General features: G+C 38.9%; 2 protein-coding genes and 1 pseudogene across 2 annotated transcripts; all 3 read left to right on the plus strand.

Annotated features, from left to right (window-relative positions):
• Positions 1-989: 989 nt before the first annotated feature.
• On the plus strand, positions 990-10,070 carry LOC133260969 (tripartite motif-containing protein 6-like). The gene is given in 4 exon segments (XM_061439591.1): positions 990-1,112; positions 8,740-8,927; positions 8,929-9,054; positions 9,959-10,070. Coding segments are annotated over 4 exon segments (549 nt in total).
• Positions 6,259-8,324, plus strand: LOC133261262 (endogenous retrovirus group K member 25 Env polyprotein-like; annotated as a pseudogene).
• Positions 10,071-23,143: 13,073 nt separating the features above from the next.
• On the plus strand, positions 23,144-24,085 carry LOC133261263 (olfactory receptor 52H1-like). Its single transcript, XM_061439768.1, has one exon. It carries the CDS (start codon positions 23,144-23,146, stop codon positions 24,083-24,085), a length of 942 nt encoding a protein of 313 aa, XP_061295752.1.
• The last annotated feature ends 3,456 nt before the right edge of the window (positions 24,086-27,541 follow it).

Genomic DNA, 27,541 nt, shown 5'->3' on the forward strand with positions numbered 1-27,541 from the left:
ATTCTCAGGCATGTCACATCTTCAGACTTCTACCAATGTCCTTGGCTTACTTCCAGGCCAAGGTGAAATCTGAATTTGCATACTCAAGACTTCCCAGAAACTCTCAGTTGCTCTGAGGTCCTCACTTCTTTACCCCTACTTCTGCATTGCTCTGGGTATCACTGGGTCCATGAAGTTATCTGCACTTGATTAACTGAGTGGAAGAGGAGACAGGCCTCTGAAGGATGATCTCAAATACATAAAGTTCATCTCTATTCTTTGTATTTCAGATGTTTGTAAGTCACTATTTCTAGTTACACATCTGATAGAAGGTTTGCTCCCTCCATGTATTGTATCATATATATGATATATTGTCATATATTATATCATGATGATAGAAATAATTGCAAAGGAAAAGCAAATGATGGCAGTAATTACACTGTAAATAACTTAGTTACAGCAGGTCTTTGTGATGAGAGAATATGTAAGGAAAGGGTTTATTGAAGTATGAGAGAGAGTCGTATCAAAATCAGGGCTACCATTCCATGTGAGAAGACCAGGTATGTATGCCCAAAGGCATAAGTGGTTTCAACCTATACACACTGAGGATAATTTGGGGGCATAGGAATGAAAAAGCAGGATAGATGGTGAGTCATACAAGTATCTTGGTAGAAAACGTCTCAGATCACCTTTTTGTTTAGTAAAATTAAATAATGAAAATCATTACACACATAAAGATGGAACTTGTCATGTGATATGAGTGAGTAAAGTCTTAAAATTATCATGAAATGTTGTTTTCACCAGGTCATCAAACTCTTTCCCTTGTTTTTTCATTTGCTTTCATGTCCTTCAGTAACTTGGTTTTGGACTTCACGTGTTTTATATCCTGTTAGTATCATGTATGTCTACCTTCCTTAATCTCCCCCTTTTAACTTTCCCAATCATGCTGGGATCCATGAGTAAGAGAACCCACAGAAGCCAGGAGAGGTAGGAGCAGGCAAACAGCTGTCATGGCTTCAGTAATCCTGGTGAACTTACAGGAGGAAGTGACCTGGCCCATTTGCCTGGAGCTTCTGATAGAATGCTTGAGCCTTGACTGTGGCCAAAGCTTCTACCAAGCCTGCATCACCACTGTTAGAAAGTGCAGCACAAAATAGCCGTGTAGGAGAAGGTCCTTGGGAAAATGGCGGAGGGCCAGAAGTACCCTGGCTTTGCATGCTGCTGGTTGTAAAACATCTCCTGCCTTTAGCTATGCTCAGTGCCAAGATTTAATAATAAACATTAAAGATGATGCATGAGAAAGTGGGTCATGGGATAAACACCTGGGTCATTTATAACACGCTGTCCTTGAAATATCTTTTACTGATTATGTCTTAACCCCGTACACGCTCTGCTGGCCATATACTCTAAGCTCTTTGTTCCTGCTTCTATAAAAAGGCTCAACTGCAGAAATAAATTTGTCAGTCCTTGCAAGAGACTGTCCGAGTGTCATTCTTTCAGATTCGTCGTTTCCAAGTCCCGGGGAGAAAATCCCCACAAGTGGCGCCACGAACAGGGACTTGAAAGGAAGGCTGAACAAAGCAACGAGCCCCTGCAGAAGGGGGCAAGCAGGATGGGACAACATAACAGTAAAATTCCTTTCATTTCTATAATGCATTATTTTTTTGAAACAAAACAGTGTTAATGTTTCAAGAGATCAGTGAATGACTGCTATCATATTTTACTGGAACAATTCATGGTTCCCAGCAGAGGGGACACTCAATCTAGACATATAGAAAAGGGTTAAAAGTAGTGTTTTGCAAGCATATCGGTAAGGGTTACATGGTCACTCATAGGGGCTATCCTAGAACAAATTGAAGGGCATAACGTTGATTTGGAAGTAAAGACTATTCAGTCTTTACATGAATGTGAGCTTAAGGAACAAGATATGCAAGGTGCTTTGAAATATAAGAATGTTATGCTCAATCAGACACAATCCTTAGAAAAACAACTTAGAGACATATATATACAGGATGTGTCAAAACTGAAGCCACTTAGAACGGAGGTCATTTCTTTCAACGGACAGCCCAAATCAGGTTTTTCCTTCTGCTCCGCCTGTAACAGCAGTTGCTAACTTTGCTCATACTAATCATTTCACTCCTCCTTGGGAGATGCCTGCTTGCACTTTCTCTTTCCCAATACAGTTCAATCAACCTGCCCAAGGCCAAAATACTTGGGCTAATCTAGATTTTGGCATGTTGTCTAACTTTAAGAAAGCATGTACTCTGTATGGACCTACTTCTCCTTACTGTGTAGGATTTCTCAGAGGATGGGCTGACCATTGGATGCCATATGATTTTTTTCAAGTAGCAAAGATGATTTTATATCCTCAACAATTACTGCAGTGGCAAATGTGGGTTAGTGATGAGGCCCAACAACTGATGATTGACCAGCAATCTCGTGGTACCCCACCAATTTAACTTATGATATACTTACTGGAACAGGGACCATGGCCGATGTAATGGCGCAATTAGCTAATATTACCCCTGAGATGTGGCATTTCATTAAAGAAACTGCCTGCAGGGCTTGGGCAAAGGCTGATAGCGCTAACTCTGATGGTTCATTTGTTAAGATTATTCAAGGACATGAGGAGGAATATTCTCAATTTATAGGAAAATTAAAGGATACAATTGAAAAATCTATTAAGGATGTGACTTTACAAAATATTATTTTAAAACAACTTGCTTTTGAAAACGCTAATGAGGAATGTCAATCCATGCTCAGACCAATTCAAGAAACTGGCTCTCTTATGGAATATTTGAAAGCATGTAAGGATATCGGATCTATGTCCCATAGAGCAAAATTGGCAGCATTAGAATCCTTTAATGTACAGAAAGCTGCTAATGCCAAATGTTTTAACTGTGGGAAGCCCGGCCACATGAAAAAACAATGCCACATGCCAACACAGGCTGGAAAAAATAATAGTACTTTTAATAAGAAGGGACCCCCAGGAATCTGTCCAAGATGTAAAAAGGGGTTCCATTGGCTGAATGAATGTCATTCTAAATTTGATAAGGATGGAAACACCTTGACTTCCGGTGCACAACAAGAACAACAGGGAAACTAACAAAGGGGCCATCCTCTAGCCCCATTACAAAAGGAGGACCCAGCGTTATGACGCTACAAGCAGCCACATCTAAGAGTGCTTGCATTGATATACCTAGTCCTTATGACATGGAACTAATAGAATTATACAACCCCCACAAAATTCCCACTGGATATTATGGCCCGATTCCATCTGGGACAGTGGGACTGATTTGGGGACGTATTAGCTACACAATGAGAGGTTTAGTGGTATTGACCAGTGTTGTGGACGAAGATTATGAAGGGGAAATACATATTATGGTAAATGTTGTGAAAATGGGAACTATATACTTACAAAAAGGGGAACATTTTGCACAATTATTACTTTAGCCATATGTCAAACCAATGAAGGCATCTGATAAAGTTCGGCAGGGAGGCTTTAGCAGTACCAACCTTACTGCTGCACTATCCACCTTATTAAAGGAACATCAGAAACCCATGCTCACTTTATGCATATGGGAAAAAAAAATTTCACAGGCATGCTAGATACCGGAACTAACATTTCAATCAGAGCTGCAGAATGGCTCCTTGATTGGGATAAGGTTATGGTTCCTTCTAGAGTACTAGGAGTAAATAAAACTGATGGCACACAACCTTTTGTCAGTGCATCCTATTTACAAGTGTATGGCCCTGATCAAATTGTAGCCTATATTAAACCATATATTACTAATATCCCTATCAATTTATGGGGACGGGATTTTCTTGAACAAATGAAAGCCACAGTTTTTTGAATGAACCTTTTTAATGGGGGCCACTGAGTTAACACTGCTGCCTCTCGATTGGGAATCTGATACCCCAATATGGACACCTCAATGGCCCCTAACTAAAGAAAAGTTGGCAGCTCTTACGCAATTAGTAAATGAACAATTACAAAAACCTCATATAGAACCTTCATTTTCCCCATAGAACTCCCCTGTTTTTGTAATAAAAGAGAAATCAGGAAAATGGCAAATTTTGATAGATTTAAGAAATATTAATAATACCATGTTACCTATGGGGCCCTTACAACCCGGATTGCCCTCCCCTTTTATGGTACCAAAAGGATGGTCTATAGTTATTATTGACTTACAAGACTGCTTTTTTACTATACCTCTGCACCCTAAAGATAGAAAATGTTTTGCCTTTTCAGTTCCTTCTATAAATCACATGGCTGCCGTTAAAAGATTTCAATGGAAGATGCTACCTCAGGGAATGATGAACTCTCCTATCATTTGCCAATATCTCATATCTGTTTTATTACAACCTATTAGAGATAAGTTTCCTACGGCATTTATAATTCATTACATGGATGATATACTTCTCTCTATGGAATCTGAACTCTGCAACAGTTATATAATGAAGTTACTACTGCTCTTCAAAATCAGGGCCTGCTTGTAGCACCAGATAAAATTCAATTGAAAGCACCCTTTAATTATTTAGGACATATTATGGAAGAATCTAAAATCAAACCTCAAAAAACTCAAATTCCTATGCAGTCTCTATGTACGCTGAATTATTTTAAAAAATTGCTAGGAGATATTAATTGGCTATGGCCATCTTTTGGCATCCCCACTTATGCCTTACACAATCTATTTAAAATTTTAGAGGGATCCCTTAACCCTAATAGCCCTAGTCAACTAACAAAAGAGGCCAGAGAAGAGCTAGCCTTAATGGAGAAACACATTCAACAATCTTTTTCAACTCGGCTAGATCATGATCAAGCAGAGATTTCTTTACATATATTCTTTGCATATATTCCCCACTGAACATTCGCCCACAGCAATTACAGCTCAGCATAGCCCAATAGAATGGGTATATTTACACACTAAACAGTCTAAAAAAATTATATCATATATTGAGAAAATAGGGCAATTAATTATGTCAGGAAGAAGCCATATACAAACTTTGACTGGATTTGATCTATATGCAATACACGTCCCCTTGACAAAAAAGGAATTGCAAATTGCCTTACAATATAAGCTGACCATGCAAATGGCATTAAATGATTTTCAAAATGTTATCTCATTTCATTTGCCGAAAGGAAAATTATGGGACTTTCTACAATGTACTAAATTCATTATAACTAATATCACTGCATCCCAGCCTATTTCCAATGCACCCACCTATTTCATTGATGGCAACAAGAAAGGCATAACAGGGATTGTCGGCCCTGATATCAAAGAGAAATTACCCACTACCTATTCTTCAGTACAAAGAGTTGAATTGTATGCTTTATATGCTCTTTTGTTGCTTCAACCATTATCCTTCAACGTATATACTGATTCCAAATACCTTGCTTCCCTTTTTCCCGATTTTGTTATCACCTTTTTATACAACCTAGATGAAGAATTATATACTCTCTTTTCACAGACTCAAGCTTTAATTCTCTCATGTACGGAACCTTTCTTTATTGCTCATATACATGCTCGTTAGGGTTTACCTAGCCCTCTGGTTGCAGGAAATGATGCTGTTGACAGTCTCATGGCTCCCATTTTTACGTCCGCCAGTGACGAACATGCTAATCTTCATACCAATGCTAACAGATTGCACCCTAAATATCATATTCCTCTCACTGAAGCACGGCATATTATTAAAACCTGTGATGTCTGCGCCCCTCTGCATTTACGGACTATGATTTCAGGAGTTAATCCCTGGGGGCAACAGCCTAATTCCCTTTGGCAATCTGACTTCACTCACTGCTCCTTAGGAAAGTTTTCTTTGCTTTTTGTCTCAGTTGATACATTTTCAGGCTTTATCTGGGCAGTACCTATCTCTTCAGAGTCCAGCAAACACGCCATTTCTACACTCTTACTCACCTTCCCCGTTATGGGGATTCCTTCAGTCTTGAAAACAGACAATGGACCTGCATTCACCTCACATTCATTTCATTCATTTTTATCAGAATGGAACATAACACACGTTACAGGAATACCCTATAATCCTCAGGGTCAAGCCATTATTGAAAGAGCCCACTGCACCCTAAAAACTCATTTATTAAAACAGAAAGGGGAAATTTGGAATAGGAGATACACTTCTTATTCTGAACCCTCAATTATTATTATCTTTAACTCTTTATTCCCTAAATTTTTTAAACTTAACAAAAAATAATTCTGACACTCATGCAGACAGACATTTTGCAGAAGACAAAAACAGCAAATTAGAAATCAATACACCAATATGATATAAGCAATTTTATCAGTGGCTGCCAGGAATCTTACGACTCCTAGGCAAGGCTTATGGTCTTATCGTTGCAGATGGAGAGGAAATCTGGGTTCCCCTTTGCCATATCCATTACCGAGAAGGACCCCAAGACTGGACTCCCTCGGCAAGTAACAAAGCTGACACAAAGGGTGTCATCAGTGACCTTGGAGGAACCAATGAGGAAATGCCATCATCTGAATCCTTACCCGACATGCGCTCAAGTGAAAAACATGACTCGTCAGGCTGAGCAAACACTGAAGAACACTGGAACTCCTATGACTCCAGATAAGCTGTTTCTGGCAATGTTAGCTGTTCTTTCCTGTTCCTCTGGGGTAAGTGCAGAATATGTTTATTGGGCATATATACCTAATCCACCTTTGTTATCCATAGTGGATTGGGTTGACAAGGTCCCTGTGGTATTCACCAATGATAGTCTGCACTTCCCTGCCCCATGGTAAATGCAGAGGCCAATTCATGAAGAAGATGAAGGTAAAAAGATAAATGTTTCAATTGGATTCAAGACACTACCTATATGCTTTGGAGCTCACTCTTTGTGCATGACTATATTCCCACAGTGTTGGGTTACTCTGTACACAATGTTTCTGCCTACAGTATAGGAATGTTTGCAACTGCATCCTTCCTCTTAAATGGTTCTGAAAGACATTATCCTGGAGAAATAGCTAACTATACTGACTTACTTTTCCAGCCTGCAGAACTAATATGTGATGCTGTATCTTGGAGAAAGAAATGATCAAATCAACCACTATATTTGTCTGACTGTTGGGGACAGTTCAGGAAACTTTCTATCAAACAACAAAATCAATCCATATTCAAATTCATGGATTGGGGGCCCCATGGGTTATTTGTGAATTGCTTTGAGGAGCAAGAAAAAAATCATAGCTGTTCCTGGTATCATAGAGTCGACACGTGGGGATTCCATAAGACCAATATTGGCTTTTTGGACTGATAAGGATGTATTGTTAAACTGGTATTATGGAGGGTTGTCTCCACCTCAGCTCAGAATTATAGTCCCTCTTATAGGACTTGAACAGTGGCATATTTGGAAGATTCCTGCTGCACTGGAACACTTTGCCAATTTACATGGGACTGCAAAGGCTTTAAAACCCCAAAACTATACCTTTATGTATAATAGTACAGGTTATATCCAATCCTGTGTGCACTCCTGTACATGTTTATTGTAGGTAACTTTGATATAGATCTTTCTGCTAAAATTGTTAACTGTACAGCTTGTGCTTTATATACATGTTTGACCATACTATTTCTTACCACAATGCCAACGTCACTATAGTCAAGTAGAGGTCTAAACTGTGGCTTCCTGTCAATTTAACAGAACCATGGACCAACTCTGTATTCCTTTCAGTTCTGCTCAGAAATGGTCTGAAAAGGTCGAAGCGCATAATAGGGTGGATTATTGCTGGCATTCTTAGTCTAATATCCATTGTTACAATAAGAACCCTGTCTGGTATGGCATTACACAAGTCTATACAAAATCATGATTTTATCACTGCATGGCACAAAGACTCTCATGATCTTTGGACTCAACAAGCCCAAATAGATCAACAATTACAAACACGAATTAATGAGTTACAAACTGTGGTTATCCACTTAGGAGATCAAGTGCAGCAACTGACTTTCCAAACAGATATATGTTGTCACTGGAATTTTATGTCTTTTTGTCTGACTAACATGCCTTATAATAGCACAGAGTTTCCTTGGGATAAAGTTAAAGCACATTTACAGGATCTCACAGACAACTCAAGTTTAGACATCAATCTGTTGAAACAACAAATTGCTAATTTTCAAGTTGAGGTACCTAAAGAATTGTGCAGCACTCAATTTTATGATACTTTAACTAAAACCCTATCGTCCCTAGACCCTAGAACTTGGTGTTCAGGAAGCAACATTTTTATATATGTATTAATGACCCTACTTTTTCTGTCATTGATTATAGGATACGGATGTCTCTACTAAAGACTCCGTGCCTCTCACAACGGAGCCCAACTAGCAGCTGCCGTGCTTAAACTAAAAACAATAGGAGGATGTGTTAGGAAGCACAGCACAAAATAGCCATGTAGGAGAAGGTCCTTGAGAAAATGGCGGAGGGCCAGAAGTACCCCGACTTTGCATGCTGCTGGCTGAAAAACATCTCCTGCCTTTAGCTATGCTCGGCGCCAAGATTTAATAATAAACATTAAAGATGTTGCTTGAGAAAATGGGTCATGGGACAAATACCTGGGTCATTTAGAATGCCCTGTCCTTGAAATATCTTTTACTGATTATGTCTTAACCCCGTACGCACTCTGCTGGCCATATACTCTAAGCTCTTTGTTCCTGCTTCTATAAAAAGGCTCGACTGCAGAAATAAATTTGTCAGTCCTTGCAAGAGACTGTCCGAGTGTCATTCTTTCAGGTCTGTCGTTTCCAAGTCCCGGGGAGAAAATCCCCACAACTACAAATGACAAGGAGTCAAATATTGGCCAAGAGGGAGAGAGTAACTCGCTTGTGTGCAGATTCAATTATGAGCCTGGGAACCTGCGGCCTAATAGGCATGAGGCCAGCATAGTGCAGAAATTCAGGGAGGTCAAGGGGAGCCTGGAGGAGTGAGACAGAAATCTCTGCACCATGGAGAAAACCCCTGCTCTTCTGTGAGGAAGATGGGAAGCTCATTTGCTGGCTTTGCGAGTGGTCCCAGGAGTATCGTGGTCACCACATGTTCCTCATGGAGGAAGTTGCCCAACAGTACCAGGGAAGAGACCAAAATGGAGGAAAGAAAGGCCAGAAAATGATACTTAAGGGGAAATCTCTACTTGGCATTGGACTTTAACTACCTGGTCACCATGAACCTAAGACCTGTGATTCTTTCTTTCCTATGTTGTTGTTGTTCAGTCACAAAGCCATGTCCCACTCTTTGCAACCCCAAGACCCACAAGCATGCCAAGCTCATCTGTCCTCCATCGTCTCTCAGAGTTTGACTGTTTATGGAATTCTCATGGAGTGGTTTGCCTTTCCCTCCTCTAGTGGACCAGTTTTGTCAGAACTCTTCACTATGACCCATCCATCTAGGGTGGCCCTGCACTGCATGGCTCATAGATTCATTGAGTTATGCACCCCTTTCACCATGACAAGGCTATGATCCCTGAAGGGGATATGCTTCACCATGAATTTCTCTCTTCTTTTTCTTTCATTCTAATATCTGAAAAACATTTCTGTGCACTCACCCACTTACAGAGTAATAGCCCTACATACAGACTCTTAGTCAGAAGTAGACATTCATGCATCTTGTATTAATAGGTGGAGAACTGTGCCCAGGAGAAGTTCTCATTACCCCATTGAACAGGAGGGTAACTAGGACACTGGGAAGATTGAGGTATACTTTTCCCCCACTCTAGAATCAGGTTTCTTCTAGAACAAAAAGAACCAGTCTTCTTTCTGGTGAGAGAAGATGGTGATTTCTATCTCTTGAGTTGTAAAGAATATATTCTCCACCTCAGTATTTTTTCAAAATCAGATTCCAATTACTGTTCTCAGTTTATGTAAAGTTTATTTATCTATTTATTTTTTGGAAATCAGCTTAATTCCTCCACCATTTATCCTCTACAGTCTTGCTTAGAAGCCCCTTTCTTGACTCTGATCTGATTCTTTTCTCACAAAAAATGCTCCAATCATATTTGAAGAGGTTGAAGAGGGAGAAGCAGGAAGCTGCGAAGATGGGATCTTATTTCAAAAAAGAGATATCTACCTGCAAGGCAGGAGGAGACACTTACTGAGGAAATTAGATAGATATCTTGGCAGGACCTTGGGTTGATCACAAGGAGCTGCCTTCTTCTTTGTTCCCTGACAGTTAAGTCTTTTGACTAGGCCTTTTCTTCATCCTTTCCTAATAAGAATGGTGGCTGAAAAGTGAACATGTCACAAATGGCCACAGATATTTGGAGGGAGATATTCTTATAGAGGGACTCTCTGGTGAGGATGACAAGCAAATTTCATATTCCATTTTTGTCGTGTGTTTTAACCTTTGACTCTCAGAAGACATCTGGCAATGGCTCATGGCTTTATCCTCGGGGTTCAAGTTTTTGGCAGAGGGTGGTGGAAGGGGATCAGGAGTAATACAAAGAGGCATGAACATTCTGGACAGATGTGTGAAGCCTGCCCACACCCAGGGGTCCTGTTTGACTCTGAGTTGTCTTCAACAACTTGGGGCAGATTTGGGGGCCATATTGTTGAAGTCAAATAGAAAAAATGGACAAAGTCAGTTTCACCATGAATTGCTCTCCTCCTCTTTCTCTCTCATTTCTGAAGAATCAAGTATAACATGAGACAAAATGTCCAGGCAGAGTTTAAAAAACAGAGTGATCTTGGACAGTGAGGAGCTGAAGGGACTGCAAAAGTTGAGAAATGAAGAGGAAGTTGGTCTACAGAACATGGCAAATTCTGAGAATGGGATGGTCCAGTAGAGTCAATTGGTGAGATCTCATCTCAGATCTGGAGCATCATTTGCAGGGATCAGCAATGGAGATGCTGCAGATAAGACTTGGAAAGAAGTCTGAGGATCCAAGGTATGAAAAAAAAATGAAGACTAAGTTTCCATCTTTTCTGTGTTGCTATACTCTTTGTGGTATTGTCAGTAAGGTTGTTTTGGGCCTCCAGTACCCCTTCTTTGCATCTATTTCAGGGGTTTTAAGAATAAGTGAATGCATGAATTGAATGCAAGAATAATGAGGGAAATTTTCATTTTTTTAACGTACCAATTTCCCTGTAAATATGTTTGGCGGTTTTCTAAAGGCCCCTGTTATCTGTGATCTAGTGTTAAGTATTTATTGGATGCTTCTTCATGATGCAGCTTAGTCATAGACAAACAAACACACCTCAGACTCCAAGAGGCTTTTTTTCTCCACTCAGTGTGTTGAGATTTTCTCCCTCTTTCTCTATTTCCGAAGAAAGCTTTTGAAGGATTGCTATTTATTCTCTAAATAGTCAATGGAATTAACTATTGAAATATCTCACTCTGATATTTTTTATTGAAAGAGTTTAAAATATCTTGCTTGTGTTAGGATCATTTAGATTTTTTTTTACAGTCTTTGAGTCAGTTATTGTATGTCTTGTAGAAAGTTGTCTATTCTAAGTTGCCTGATTTGTAAGCATACAGTTGGTTACAACAATCCTCTATTATCCCTTTAATTTCTATTATAATCACAATATCTTTTATTCCTGATTTTGGTGATTTGCTTTTTCACTTTTTTTTCTCTTTAGCTATGCTTTGTTAATTTATTGATCTTTTAAAAAAACATTGTTTCAGTTATTTTGTTTTTAAGCTTTCTTTATTTTGTTTATTTTTAAACTTTCTTATTCATTTATTTCTGCTGTTACATTTATTTTTTTCTTTGTGTGTGTGTTGGGATGTGTTGGGGTGCATTGGGGTGTGGGTGGGTGGGTGTGCTGGTTTAATTTACTCTTCCTTTCTGTTTATTGAACTGGAAACTTATCACTGATTCGGGATCATCTCTTCTGATATAGGGTTTAATGACATAAGTATATTTAACATTTCAAACATTTTGATTGTTTAGTTTTAATTTTCATTCAGCTCAACATACACTCAAATTTCCTTCACACTTTTCTTTTTCTTCAAATTTTGTTTGTTTGTTAAAACTTGGACATTTTAAAATGTGTTGTTAATGAGAGAATACTTGGTGATTTCTGAGTTTAACATCTGTTGTGGATTTCAATTTTAATTCTGACATAATTAGAGAACAACTTGTGCATGGGTGCTTGCTCATTCGGGACTCTTTGCGACCCTAAAGATTATAGTCCACCAGGCTCTTCTGTCTGTGGGATTTCCCAGGCAAGCACACTGGAGTGGGTGGCCATTTCCTTCTCCAGGGGATCTTCCTGACCCAGAGAGTGAACCCGAGTCTGCTGCATCTCCTGCATTGCAGATGAATTCTTTACCACTGAGCCACTGAGGAAGCCCATTAGAGGACATATATTTTTATTATTTCAAGCTTATAAGTTTATTGACACTTGTTTGTGGCCTAAGGTACTGTATATCCAGAGAAAAAATTATTATGAATTTGAAAATATTGTATGTTTCTCATTCATTGAGTAAAATTATCTTTATATGTCGATTGGGTCAATTTGGTTGATAGTATTGTACATGTCTTCAATATATTTGATAAGCTGTTATCTTATTGACAGTCAGTTATTGAAATATACAACTATTATTATTGAATTGTGTATTTCTCCTTTTATTTTTGCTTCAAGTATTTTGAAGCTCTGCTGTTCTGTGCATCTGTATTTATAACTGTTGTATATTTTTGATGTAGTGAACATTTTATAATTATAAAATTTCCCTCTCATCTTCCCTAATATTAATCTTGAAGTATTTTATCTAATATTAACATAAATCTTTGACCTATTTTTTAAATTTCTGCTTGCATTTCATGCAAGCATGGTATATATTTTTCTATCTTTTTTAACTTTGCCCTTTTTGTGCCTTGACTATGTCTCTTGTAAATAGCAAGAAATGAATTTTGCTTTTTATCCATTTCAACAAATCTCTGATTTCAACTGAGGCATTAATACATGACATTTAATGCAATTGTTGATGTGATTGTGTTTAAATTTACTGTTTTGCTGTTTGCTTCCTATGTGGCTATTGTAATTTTCATTCTTTTTCTCCTTAACTAGCTTATTTTGTATTAAACAAATATAAACTAGTATAACATTTTGTTTCCCTGTGTTCAAGGTGGTATTTTTTCAGTTTTTTTTTTTTCCCTACTGGTTGGTCTAGTGATTAAAATGTGTTTCCTATATTATCTAGATCTACCTCAGACTAATATTAACTTAGTTTCCAGAAAATAGAAACTTTCTTCAGCATCCCTTCATTTCCTTTCTGCAACAATGTAGTGATGCTTTTAATATGGGCATCTGATTCTGTGCAGGCAAATGCCTGCAGGAATCTGAACATTTTGCAACATCTGGGAAGAGAAGCTCTCTTCATCGGGAGTTTATATCAGGATGTTTGTGTTTCCTGTATAAACTGAGAAAAAGAATCAATATAGGTCAAATAGTAGAATTGGAGAAAGACACAGATCAGATTCTGAAGACAGTGTTTGAGTATCAAAATTAAACTTTGATTAAAATGGTGACTGCTTCCCCTGCTCCAATCCTGCATTCTTTCTCTACTTATTCTAGTCTAATTTGATTTTTGTCATGTACACAAAAGAGCCCTATTGTGGAGAGGTTTTTTTTTGTTTTTGTTTTTTTAATTCAGATGTTGTCATAGATTTTGGTGACATGGGGAAAGTAAATCTGCAGTAAAGGAGACTAAATATAGTGGTACATACTGGTTAAAATAAATAAAACATTAAATGTAGTGATTAAGATTACATGTCTAAAAAATGTTAAGCATCTGGAGTCAGTTCAGTTCAGTTCAGTCGCTCAGTCGTGTCCAACTCTTTGCGACCCCATGAATCGCAGCATGGCAAGCCTCCCTGTCCATCACAAACTCCCGGAGTTCGCTGAGACTCACATCCATCGAGTCAGTGATGCCATCTAGCCATCTCATCCTCTGTCATCCCCTTCTCCTTCTGCCCCCAATCCCTTCCAGCATCAGAGTCTTTTCCAATGAGTCAACTCTTCTCATGAGGTGGCCAAAGTACTGGAGTTTCAGCTTCAGCATCATTCCCTCTAAAGAAATCCCAGGGCTGATCTCCTTCAGAATGGACTGGTTGGATCTCCTTACAGTCCAAGGGACTAAACAGACTCAATAGAGACGAAACTGCAAGTAAATGTCCCAGGTTTTAGAAAGTGAGTGTATACTGGTTTGGTTCAGTTCAGTCGGGTCTGACTCTTTGCAACCCCATGAACTGCAGCATGCCAGGCCTCCCTGTCCATCACCAGCTCCCACAGTCTACCCAAACTCATGTCCATTGTGTCGGTGATGCCATCCAACCATCTCATCCTCTGTCATCCCCCTCTCCTCCCACCTTCAATCTTTCCCTACATCAGGGTCTTTTTAAATGAGTGAGCTCTTCACATCAGGCGGCCAAAGTATTGGAGTTTCAGCTTCAACATTAGTCCTTCCAGTGAACACCCAGGACTGATTTCTTTTAAAATGGACTGGTTGGATCTCCTTGCAGTCCAAGGGACTCTCAAGAATCTTCTCCAACATCACAGTTTAAAAGCATTAATTCTTTTGTGCTCAGCTTTCTTTATAGTCCAACTCTCACATCCATACATGACCACTGGAAAAACCATAGCCTTGATTAGATGGACTTTTGGTATATTGGTAACTTTATGGAAATGGGTTACAAGAAAGGAGACAACTGGTTGGTGAATAACAAGTTGCATGTTAGATATTCTAAGTTACTCTTTCCTGTGGCTTATTTACTACTAAATATATTATTATATATTTAAGAGACAAAGGTGAGTAGAAATAAAAGAGTTGGAAATCAATTGCACGTGAGTATGCTGAATTTAATGGAGTGGAAGAGATTATCAATTGTATACAAAATGAGAAGAGAGACACCTGTAAAGCACCTTCATGGATATATTTGTTTGCTTGTACCCTCAATGAAAACCATATGAACAGCTTGAGGAATATTAGAATTATATTAGGATCATGTATTCATCTTTGATTCTCAAAAGCCTGGTTTAATGCTCAGCACAAAATTTGTATATCACTTCAATTTTGTTTAATAAATGATAGAATCATGAATTATTCAAATCATCTCTTAGGTCACCAGAATTATAGGCTTGTTTTTCCCATAAATGTGTCTCATTTCCATATACCAAAAGCCTCGTGCTTCCACAGAAGTTGGAGATTTTTTTACCTTTTTAGAAATCTGACAATATCACATTCTGAGATGATTGGGCTCATTCTTGTCTTTACTTTCTGGCTCTCACATTGAGTCCATCTCTATTTCCACAATCAAGGGCTGATGGGGATGTAAATAAGCTTTTTAAGTGGGGGCACCTATCATTTTTTGACTCATATTTTCTTTTTTCTTAGTTGGATGTGAATGGCATCATGAAAAGCTACATATGGGAAGCCAGAGATGGTCCTTTTATACTGGTAAAATAATTTAAAGCTAATAGAGTTATCTGGTGGGCAATCAAGATAAAACAATGCTCAAGGCAGAAAAACAGAGTATATATTTAGCTTAGATTTCTGTTCACAAATCATGGCTAGATTGGTCTGTAAACTTTGAAAGGACCACATTCTATGGTAGAGAATTTTGGTCATAGGAAGTTGAAGAGTTTGGGTCAGGACCAGTATTAGGAATAAGATATTGCAGTATCAAAACCCTGTGACTTCATAAATTTAACTCACACTGTGTGTAACTATGTAACTCAGGTTCCCATATTTAGTATGTGCTAGACATTACTTTGCCAACAAAGGTCCGTCTAGTCAAGGTTATGGTTTTTCCTGTGGTTATGTATGGATGTGAGAGTTGGACTGTGAAGAAGGCTGAGCACCGAAGAATTGATGCTTTTGAACTGTGGTGTTGGAGAAGACTCTTGAGAGTCCCTTGGACTGCAAGGAGATCCAATCAGTCCATTCTGAAGGAGATCAGCCCTGGGATTTCTTTGGAAGGAATGATGCTAAAGCTGAAACTCCAGTACTCTGGCCACCTCATGCGAAGAGTTGACTCATTGGAAAAGAGTCTGATGTTGGGAGGGATTGGGGGCAGGAGGAGAAGGGGATGACAGAGGATGAGATGGCTGGATGGCATCACTGACTCGATGAATGTGAGTCTGAGTGAACTACAGGAGTTTGTGATGGACAGGGAGGCCTGGTGTGCTGCGATTCATGGGGTCCCAAAGAGTCGGACATGACTGAATGACTCAACTGAACTGAACTGAACTGGTTTATCATGTGAAAGTTGAGTCTTTACCTGTGAAGCACCTAGAATTAGAGACAACTCCTTTATATTTAACTTTCTGCTCTGGGAATAAAAGAGATACAGTTTTTTGTTATCTTTCTGTTTAGATTACCAAAAACGGACTTGAATCTTAAGGAATATTTTGTCCTTGCTGCAAAGAGCTGATTCATCTTAGCCACATAATTTAGGCACCAGAATGGAAAAGTACCATTTGGTGTGAATTTGCACACCAAATGTGTCAGCATCAGACTCTTTACAAACACATGAGATGCAGTCCACTATTCATTTAGTGTTCATAATGTCTTCTTTTCCAGTGGTTTCTAATTATTCCCAGAGATCATGAAATATCATGCTGTTCTGAGAACCTCCCTATAAGGGAGCAGCCTTTGAAGACTTGGAGACTCTAGACTGTGTTCTCATATCAGATATGTCACAAACACCCAGGAGCCTGATCCAGCTACATCACATTCTGACATCTTCCTGGGAACACATATCTATGCAGTGATTCCACAAATTAAGTTTTTTAGGTACCAAAGTTTTATTAAATTTATCATTTCATATAATTTCATATTATCTCAAGGAGGAAGAGAGGGAGAGGTTAATAATTTCATTTTGAAAAGAAAACTGTCTTTCTGACAGGTAAAGATTATCTCACATCACCCAAAGGTAACTGGGACACAAGCACATTTCTCTGCCTCCAAGGTCAGGCATCCACTCTTCCCTTTCCAAAGGTTTCCAAGAAGACAGTTCAAGTGCATAAATGGAGTAGAAGTAAAACTCAACAGTGTGGGGATCAATTTTTGTTTTCTCCAGGGGTGAGCCCTTGACTCTGAAGTAGCCAGAAACTTTCCCAAAGGAACAGAAGAGAGTATTTTGAACTCCTGATTTGACAGACATACTATGAGTGTTTAATGGTGAGGCATGCTGCCCCGGAGGGTGTCTGTGGGATTCATGTGATGGAGAAAACCTTAGGAGAAGACTCCATTTCTAAGTGTGGGTAAGGAGAGGGAAGCCCGACACTATGTGCTGATGATGTGATCATTTTTATGGGGAGTGACCAGGAACTTGGTTCATCCTTTCTTCCACCAGTTCACTACTTCACCATAATCTGGAAAAAAATAGATTATAGTGCTGATTCCTTTGCTTATATTTAATATTGTGAATTTTTTAAAATTCATTTCAGAGCTAACAGATGTGTAATGCTACTGGGATAAGGAGACATCACAGTATTATCAAGCCACCTTGTTCTCAGCATCTTTCAGAATTTTTCATTTTCTAGTTGGTCTCATGTTTTGAGACCCATGTTTTCCCTCCCAACACAACAAACATTGTCTTTGCACTGAAGTTATTCTATAGAGCCCATTCAAAATGTCTCAAATAAAACTACATCATCGCTCTAATCCAAAAGTGAAAGTGAAGGTTGCTAAGTCCTGTCCTACTCTTTGTGAGCCCATGGACTTCACAATCCATGGAATTCTCCAGGCCAGAATACTGGAGGGGGTAGCCTTTCCTTTCTTCAGGGGATCTTCCCAACCCAGGGATCAAACCAAGGTCTCCCACATTGCAGATAGATTCTTTATGAGCTGAGCCACAAGAGAAGCCCACCCTAACCCAACCCAACCCAACTCTATAATTTTACCATAGTTCACGTGACCTTCCATAATCCCACAGGTAAATCAAATATTGCCATTTCTGTGGATGAGAATATAACATTTCTGCACAATAGGAGATACACCTATCAATGGGATATAACTGATTGCCAAGGTCATAACTGATTGCCCAAAATAATTCCTGGCACTGTGGTCAATTAATCTATGGCAAAGAGGCAAGCATATATAATGGAGAAAAAAGCAGTCTCTTCAATAACTGGTGCTGGGAAAAACTGGACAGCTTACATATAAAAGAATGAAGTTAGAACACTTTCTCATATACAAAAATAAACTCATAATGGATTAAAGACTAACAATAAGACTTGAAACCATAAAAATATCAGGAAAAAACATAGGCAGAACACCAACAAATTGTAGCGATATTTTGGGGGAATCTGTTCTGGGGTTTCCCAGGTGGCGCAGTGGTAAAGAATCTTCCTGCAATGCAGGAGATGTGGGTTCAATCCCTGGGTGGGGAAGATCCCTTGAAGTAGGAAATGGCAACCCTCTCCAATATTCTTGCTTGGAAAATTTCATGGACAGAGGCATCTGTCAGGCTAGAGTCCATGGGGATCAGACGACTGAGCTACTGAGCACTCCTAAGTCAAAGAAAAAAAAGCAAAAATAAACAAATGGGACCTAACTTAAAACTTTTTGTAGCAAAGGGAACTATTGACAAAATGAAATACAACCTAGAAATGAGAGAAGATTTTTACAAATTATATGTCTGATAAGGTATTAATATCCAAAATGTATTAATATTAATATAAGCAGCTCATACAACTCAGTATCAAAACAATCCAATTTAAAGGTAGGCTGAAACTATTTTCAGGGCAGCAAAGGAGACACAGAGAGAACAGACTTATGGACACTAGGGAGGGAGAGAGTGGGATGAATTGCAAGTGACATTGACACACATTGACACATACACATTACCATATGTAAAACAGAAAGCTACTGGGAATGTGCTGTATGATGCAAGGAGTGCAAACCAGGTGCTCTGTGATAACCTTAGGGGGTGGTATGGAGTGAGAGGTGGGAGGGAGATTCAAGCGAGGTGGGGGGAGGAAGAGACACGTATATATCTATGGCTGATACATATTGATGTGTGGCAGAAACCAACACAACATTGTAAAGCAATTATCCTCCAATTAAAAATAAATTACATGTAAAAAAAAAAAAACTGAGCACAAAGCCTCAAGAGACATTTTTCAGAAGACATACAGATGGCCAATAGGCACATGAAAAGGTGTTCAACATTGCTAGTCATCAGAGAAATGTAAATTAAAACTGCAATGAGATATCATGTCACATTCACCAGAAAGGCTATCATCAAAAAGAAGAGGAAGGCAGAAGAGAAAAGTCAGAGTGAAGTGTGAATATGGAACATTGCTGGCTTTGAAGACGGAGGAAAGGGACTAGATGCTAGAAAAAGCTAGTGAACAGATTACCTTCTAGAACTTTCAGAATGGAACACAGTCATCTTAATCCCTTGATTTTGGCCCAGTGACACATATGCAAGAATTTTGAATTACAAAACTATAAGATAGTAAATTTGTGCTATTTTAAGCACAAATTTGTTTTAGCAAATAGGAAAAAAGTATTCCACATCCAACAAAAAAAAAGGGTATTTGTATTTTTTAAGAACATATGGACATCTTAACCCATTATTGAAGAAATCAAAAGACTACATTGATTCAGTCATATATCATATTTATACTACTTATAATACAAATATACAGTATTATAAACATATAAAGTAGTTCCATATGAATGTACAGATTCCATGCATTCAAGATAAAAACTCAGAGTGCGTGTGTATGTGTTCTTGTAAGTTCAGAAATTGCTTTTAAAGCTATCATGGTAATGCAAAGTGCCAGGAATGGTTCAAAATTTTTGGAAGAAAAAGTTGGAGCACTTATATTCCAATATCAAGACTAGAAAATTTTAAGTGTAAAGAAAAGTGAAAGTGTTAGTCACTCATTTGTGTCTGATTCTTTGTGACCCCATGGACTGCAGCCCACCAGGGTCCTCTGTCTGTGGAATTTCCCAGACAAGAATACTGAAGTGGGTTGCCATTTCCTTCTACAGGGGATCTTCCCCACCGAGGGATTGAACCTAGGTCTCCCACATTGCAGGTGGACTCTACCAACTGAGCCATCAGGGAAGCTTTTAAGTGTAAACCTACAATATTTATCCAAGTTTATACAACTAGACTAATTAATGAAAACCAAAAGTACAGGAACATTCTTAGGCCTATGAGAATTCTGTCTCAACAGACCGAATTTTTTAGACTGAATCTCTCAGGGATCCAATATCCACAGCGTACTGAAACCATCAAACTTCATTCCATCTCAAGGGAGAGAAGTTAATACGTTTGATTCTATTCCTTGCCTGGGAATGGGAAATGGAGGGGATATAACTTATGTTCTGTCTCCTGGGGATATAAGAAAATGCATAAGTGTTTTCTTTCATCTCTTTCAGAATCTCTTCCAGCCTAAAATGTTGCTTTCTTCCTTTAAATTGAAACTTCCTACTATTTCTGTGAAGCAAGAGACAGAAGACAGAGTTTGGTGAGTTGAAAACTATAATTAACTAGAAAGAAGAAAAATGTTACACTGGCTCTGTGATTTTATCAAATAACATAGCCTTGAGTTTATTTAGTGTCCAAGTAGAGGCTGTGCCCTGGAGGACTTGACTCTGGGAGGAAGACGTTCCCAAGTACTGTGACCGATAACGGCAGGGGATCCATAAGCAAAGAAGAGCTTTCTGGGTAAAAGGCTGAGGTCAGTCAAATGATTTTGACTAAGGCAGCAGACTGTGGTTTGGATGTTTCTTTTTTGACTCCCTTTTGTAGTTTTAATGATTAGGGGTTTATTTTCTCCTTTTATTATAATTTTTTTTTTCCCTGTGACCCTGAGGAAATGTGCTTCTTTTCAGGAGGAAGTGAATTTATCCTCCAAAGGACTGAGTTGCAATCTAGCTTAAATTTACAGTTACATTTTTGAGCTTTCTTGGTCTATTTATTTTTCATGCTACAAGAGATGATGTCACCATCTTTTTAAGGGAGGATTTTGCAAGGTCTGTTGTTTTCTTTATTCTAAAAAGTCCAGTGCCTGTAGGAGTTCAGTCTGCATTAGATCTAGAGGAGTAATTTAGAATATGTATTCTTGGGCTTCCCTGGTGGCTTAGTGGTAAAGAATCCACCTGCAATGCAGGAGGTCTGGGAAGATTCCACATGCCCATGTACCACAACTATTCAGTCTGTGCTCTAGAGCCCAGGAGCTGCCACTATTGAGCTCATCTGCTGCAACTGCTGAAGCCCACACAACCTAGAGCCCATGCTCCACAAAAAGAGAAGCCATAGCAATGAGAAACCCACAGGCCGAAACTAGAGAGCAGCCTCTGCTCTCCATAACTAGAGAAAAGCCCATGCAGCAACAAATACCCAGCACAGTGAAAAATAAATGAAATTATTATTTTTTTTAAGTAAAGCAGCCTTAAAAAATATAGAATATATTTAAGTGGCAGAGAGCTGTCTTTGGACAGTGGGGACTAGTTACATTCCTCCTAAGTAGTTACTTTGTTCACTTAGGCTAATCCAGGGCTCTTGCAACAACCAAAACCATCCCTTGTGAGAAGCTCACTATATAAAGCTTTGAGCAGGAGTAGGAAAGAGATATCTCAAAATTCTACATGGCTCAATCCACTTCTGCCTCCTTGCCCACAGAACTCTAGAAAACTGACAAATTCAGTGATACAGAGCTGTTATAGCTTGTCCACAAAATCCACTTCCTTCCTTAAAACCTTTTTGAATGACTTTGTAAATATGTGATGGAGTATAAGAACTAAACCTCTCCCAAACTGGCCTAAAGATGGCTCATGTTGTGCTGGGTCTTTCTGATGCTGTGCTTCCTGGTAATAGTATTCTGATTCTCTTTTCAAAAGTACTTTATAAAATAGATCACAGAATAGAGTTAAAACTCGAGGGATATTTCCAATACAAAAGTTATCTTAAAGGCCGACTCTATATGGGTGAAACTGAAGATTCCCAAAGATGGATTTGCAGTTCAAGTACTGGCAGATTAGAAAGTGAAAACACTGATCAAAACTTTATTAGTCTTTATTTCATCTCTTGGAGGTGAAATATACTCTACTTGACTTTGCCTAGGTTAAATCACTCTGGCTGATATCTAGTATGGAGGCATTTCCAGACCACAGATGAGTAGAGGTGTCTCCCCAGTTTATGTTAGGAAGCAGATCCTCCAAAGCTTAGGGCATTGCCCCTGAAGTCATAAATTATCCTCTGAGCTCACTGCTCTCTGAGTCACAGAAATGTTGCTCACTTATCTTGTGCATTTCCTGACAGAAGCCTTCTCTTATGGGCTTCCCAGGTGGCACAGTGGTAAAGAATCTGCCTGCCAATGCAAGAGATACAGGAGACTCAAGTTTGATCCCCGGTTTGGGAAGATCCTTTGGAGTAGGTAATGGCAACCTGCTCCAGTATTCTTGCTGGGATAATCCCATGGACAGTGGAGCCTGGTGGGCTACAGTTTATGGGGTAGCAAAGAGTCAGACATGACTGAGTCCTCATCCCTTTTCTTAATATTCACATCCCAGTAAGCATACTTTAATCTGAACTGTATTTCAATCTCTGTGTAACAAACCTCCCATAGTACACACACACTGGAATATGTCCTTTCTTTTTCTCCACCCCTGTCATTATTTTTCTGCTACTTTATTGAAATACCTCAGCTTATTTTATCAAACCCAGTGTCTAAGACATAATATTTACTCCTTACAGGTCAATTACTCCCTTTTTGTCTTGTCACATCCCATTTAATAATTTTAATATTTTTCTATTTTTTTCTCTCTCTTCCTCTCTGTCTCCCTCATACATGTCTCCTTCTTCCTCCTCATATGTAACTTATTTCTTCATTTGAACCTATGCCTATCCTAAATATTCTCCATTGGTTAAAGGGGCATGATTATTTAGGTTTAATCATATGAAATTGCTGACCTACAAAAATAACTATTTCACATGGTTTATTAACAAATGCATAAAGAAATGAAGTGGGGCCAACAGCAAAGCAAAAGGGGAATAACAAGTCAATTCTATAGATGCTAGTTCATCCAGGCGAGAAGGTACTTCTCACAGAGGAACGCTGAATGTGACAGCTGCTGTCCTCAACAGCTCACCACCAGAGTGCTCACCACCAGAGTGGAATTGTTATCTTTCATGATATATTCTGACAGCTGATTTGTCCTCAGGGCTCAAAAACCAGTGCATCCCAGACTGAAAAGACCATGTATAACTTGAGCTGTTACAATCCTGGTTCCTTTATCCTTGCTGGAATACCTGGCCTGGAGAAGTTTCACGTCTGGATCGGGATTCCCTTTTGTGTCATCTATGGTCTGGCTATTGTGGGCAATGGTACTCTCCTCTACCTCATTGTTGTTGAGGACAGCCTCCATGAGCCCATGTTTTTCTTCCTCTCTCTGCTGGCCACCACGGACCTCATCTTGTCTACTGACATGGTGCCCAAACTGCTCAGTAACCTCTGGCTTGGCTCCCAGGAAATAACTTTCACTGGTTGTCTCGCCCAAATGTTCTTCCTCCACTTCAGCTTTGTAGTAGACTCAGCCATCCTGCTGACTATGGCACTGGATCGCTATGTGGCTATCTGCTTCCCCTTGAGATACACCAGCATCCTAGCTCCTCAGGTGATTATCAAGCTTGTGGTGGGCATTGTTGTGAGGAGTTTCTCCGTGATCTTGCCAGATGTCTTTCTGCTGAAGCGGTTGCCTTTCTGTGGAACACGAATCATCCCCCACACATACTGTGAGCATATAGGTGTTGCTCGGCTTTCCTCCACTGACATCTCTATCAACATCTGGTATGGATTTTCAGTGCCTGTCATGACTGTTGCCTCAGATGTGATCTTTATTGCTGTCTCCTATATCTTCATCCTCCGTGCTGTCTTTCATCTCTCATCCCAGGGTGCCCGCCAAAAGGCACTCGGCACCTGTGGTTCCCATGTCTGTGTCATCCTCATCTTTTACACACCTGCCGCCTTCTCCATCCTCGCCCATCGCTTTGGGCACAGTGTACCTCGAAATATGCTCATCTTATTTGCCAACTTCTACGTGGCCATCCCTCCTGCTCTAAATCCTGTAGTGTATGGAGTGAAGACCAAGAAGATCCAGGACAAATTTGTTCTCCTCTTTACTTTGAAGAAGACACAATGAGTGGGAAGCATCACTGAAGGAGAAATTTAGGTAATACTGATAAGATAAAATTTTACGTAACATTGGAAGACATAAAATAAAGTTGTATCTACTATTTACTTGAAATTTTAGAGTTCTACTCATGTAATAAAAGTATAAGTATGAGGGAGAGGGGAGAAATTAAGTCTTTGGGACTTCTAGAAAATCAAAGATTTTCTTGATTTAGCTTTTCTCACTACTTGTATGGAGAAACTAATGATGGGTACAGAACAGCAGTAAGAGTAAGGTTTATATATTTCCTATTCCTGATTTTGAGATTTGATGGCTAGATACTTCCTAACATGCAACCTATCCCTGTGTTTCCCAGTTTTTTAATCAAAGGCAAAGCCTCCTGCCTTTTTAACTATTAATTCTTTCTACTACAACTAACAAACTTAGGGGTTCACACTTCAGTCTTGATTCTATACGTTATTAATTCCTCCTCCTCTGTCCTTTATTGCTTTTTTAAAATTTTCTTTTTATTTTATTTTATTTAACTTTACAATATTGTATTGGTTTTGCCATATATCAAAATGAATCTGCCACAGGTATACATGTGTTTCCCATCCTGAACCCTCCTCCCTCCTCCATCCCCATACCATCCCTCTGGGTAGTCCCAGTGCACCAGCCCCAAGCATCCAGTATCGTGCATTGAAAATGGACTGGAGACTCGTTTCATATAGGATATTATACATATTTCAATGCCATTCTCCCAAATCATCCCACCCTCTCCCTCTCCCACAGAGTCCAAAAGACTGTTCTATATATCAGTGTCTCTTTTGCTGTCTTGTATACAGGGTTATTGTTACCATCTTTCTAAATTCCATATATATGTGTTAGTATATTGTATTGGTGTTTTTCCTTCTGGCTTACTTCACTCTGTATAATAGGCTCCACTTTCATCCACCTCATTAGAACTGATTCAAATGTATTCTTTTTAATGGCTGAGTAATACTCCATTGTGTATATGTACCACTGCTTTCTTATCCATTCATCTGCTGATGGACATCTAGTTTGCTTCCATGTCCTGGCTATTATAAACAGTGCTGTGATGAACATTGGGGTACACGTGTCTCTTTCCCTTCTGGTTTCCTCAGTGTGTATGCCCAGCAGTGGGATTGCTGGATCATAAGGCAGTTTTATTTCCAGTTTTTTAAGGAATCTCCACACTGTTCTCCATAGTGGCTGTACTAGTTTGCATTCCCACCAACAGTGTAAGAGGGTTCCCTTTTCTCCACATCCTCTCCAGCATTTATTGCTTGTAGACTTTTTGGTTGCAGCCATTCTGACTGGCGTGAATGGTACCTCATTGTGGTTTTGATTTGCATTTCTCTGATAATGAGTGATGTTGAGCAGCTTTTCATGTGTTTGTTAGCCACCTGTATGTCTTCTTTGGAGAAATCTCTATTTAGTTCTTTGGCCCATTTTTTGATTGGGTTGTTTATTTTTCTGGAGTTGAGCTGTAGGAGTTGCTTGTATATTTTTGAGATTAGTTGTTTGTCAGTTGCTTCATTTGCTATTACTTTCTCCCATTCTGAAGGCTGCCTTTTCACCTTGCTTATAGTTTCCTTTGTTGTGCAGAAGCTTTTAAGTTTAATTAGGTCCCATTTGTTTATTTTTGCTTTTATTTCCAGTATTCTGGGAGGTGGGTCATAGAGGATCCTGCTGTGATTAATGTTGGAGAGTGTTTTGCCTATGTTCTCCTCTAGGAGTTTTATAGTTTCTGGTCTTACATTTAGATCTTTAGTCCATTTTCAGTTTATTTTTGTGTATGGTGTTAGAAAGTGCTCTAGTTTCATTCTTTTACAAGTGGTTGACAAGTTTTCCCAGCACCACTTGTTCAAGAGATTGTCTTTAATCCATTGTATATTCTTGCCTCCTTTGTCAAAGACAAGTTGTCCATATGTGCGTGGATTTATCTCTGGGCTTTCTATTTTGTTCCATTGATCTATATTTCTGTCTTTGTGCCAGTACCATACTGTCTTGATAACTGTGGCTTTGTAGTAGAGCCTGAAGTCAGGTAGGTTGATTCTCCAGTTCCATTCTTCTTTCTCAGGATCGCTTTGGCTATTTGAGGTTTTTTGTTTTTCCATACAAATTGTGAAATTATTTGTTCTAGCTCTGTGAAGAATACTGTTGGTAGCTTGATAGGGATTGCATTGAATCTATAAATTGCTTTGGGTAGTATACTCATTTTCACTATATTGATTCTTCCAATCCATGAACATGGTATATTTGTCCATCTATTAGTGTCCTCTTTGATTTCTTTCACCAGTGTTTTAGAGTTTTCTATATATAGGTCTTTAGTTTCTTTAGGTAGATATATTCTTAAGTATTTTATTCTCTCCATTGCAATGGTGAATGGAATTGTTTCCTTAATTTCTCTATTTTCTCATTATTAGTGTATAGGAATGCAAGGGATTTCTGTGTGTTGACTTTATATCCTGCAACATTACTATATTCATTGATTAGTTCTAGTAATTTTCTGGTGGAATCTTTAGGGTTTTCTATGTAGAGGATCATGTCATCTGCAAACAGTGAGAGTTTTACTTCTTCTTTTCCAATTTGGATTCCTTTTATTTCTTTTTCTGCTCTGATTGCTGTGGCCAAAACTTCCGAAACTATGTTGAATAGTAATGGTGAAAGTGGGCACCCTTGTCTTGTTCCTGACTTTAGAGGAAATGGTTTCAATTTTTCACCATTGAGGAAAATGTTTGCTGTGGGTTTGTCATATATGGCTTTTATTATGTTGAGGTATGTTCCTTCTATTCCTGCTTCTGGAGAGTTTTTATCATAAATGGATGTTGAATTTTGTCAAAGGCTTTCTCTGCATCTATTGAGATAATCATATGGTTTTTATTTTTCAATTTGTTAATGTGGTGTATTACATTGATTCATTTGCGGATATTGGAGAATCCTTGCATCCCTGGGATAAAGCCCACTTGGTCATGGTGTATGATCTTTTTAATGTGTTGTTGGATTCTGATTGCTAGAATTTTGTTAAGGATTTTTGCATCTATGTTCATCAGTGATATTGGCCTGTAGTTTTCTTTTTTTGTGACATCTTTGTCAGGTTTTGGTATTAGGGTGATGGTGGCCTCATAGAATAAGTTTGGAAGTTTACCTTCCTCTGCAATTTTCTGGAAGAGTTTGAGTAGGATAGGTGTTAGCTCTTCTCTAAAGTATTGGTAGAATTCAGCTGTGAAGCCATCTGGACCTGGGCTTTTGTTTGCTGGAAGATTTCTGATTACAGTTTCAATCTCCGTGCTTGTGATGGGTCTGTTAAGATTTTCTATTTCTTCCTGGTCCAGTTTTGGAAATTTGTACTTTTCTAAGAAATTTGTCCATTTCTTCCCCGTTGTCCATTTCATTGCCATATAATTGCTGATACTAGTCTCTTATGATCCTTTGTATTTCTGTGTTGTCTGTTGTGATCTC

This window comes from Bos javanicus, chromosome 15 (assembly GCF_032452875.1).
Source record: "Bos javanicus breed banteng chromosome 15, ARS-OSU_banteng_1.0, whole genome shotgun sequence".
In the NCBI taxonomy this organism is placed as follows: Eukaryota; Metazoa; Chordata; class Mammalia; order Artiodactyla; family Bovidae; genus Bos; species Bos javanicus.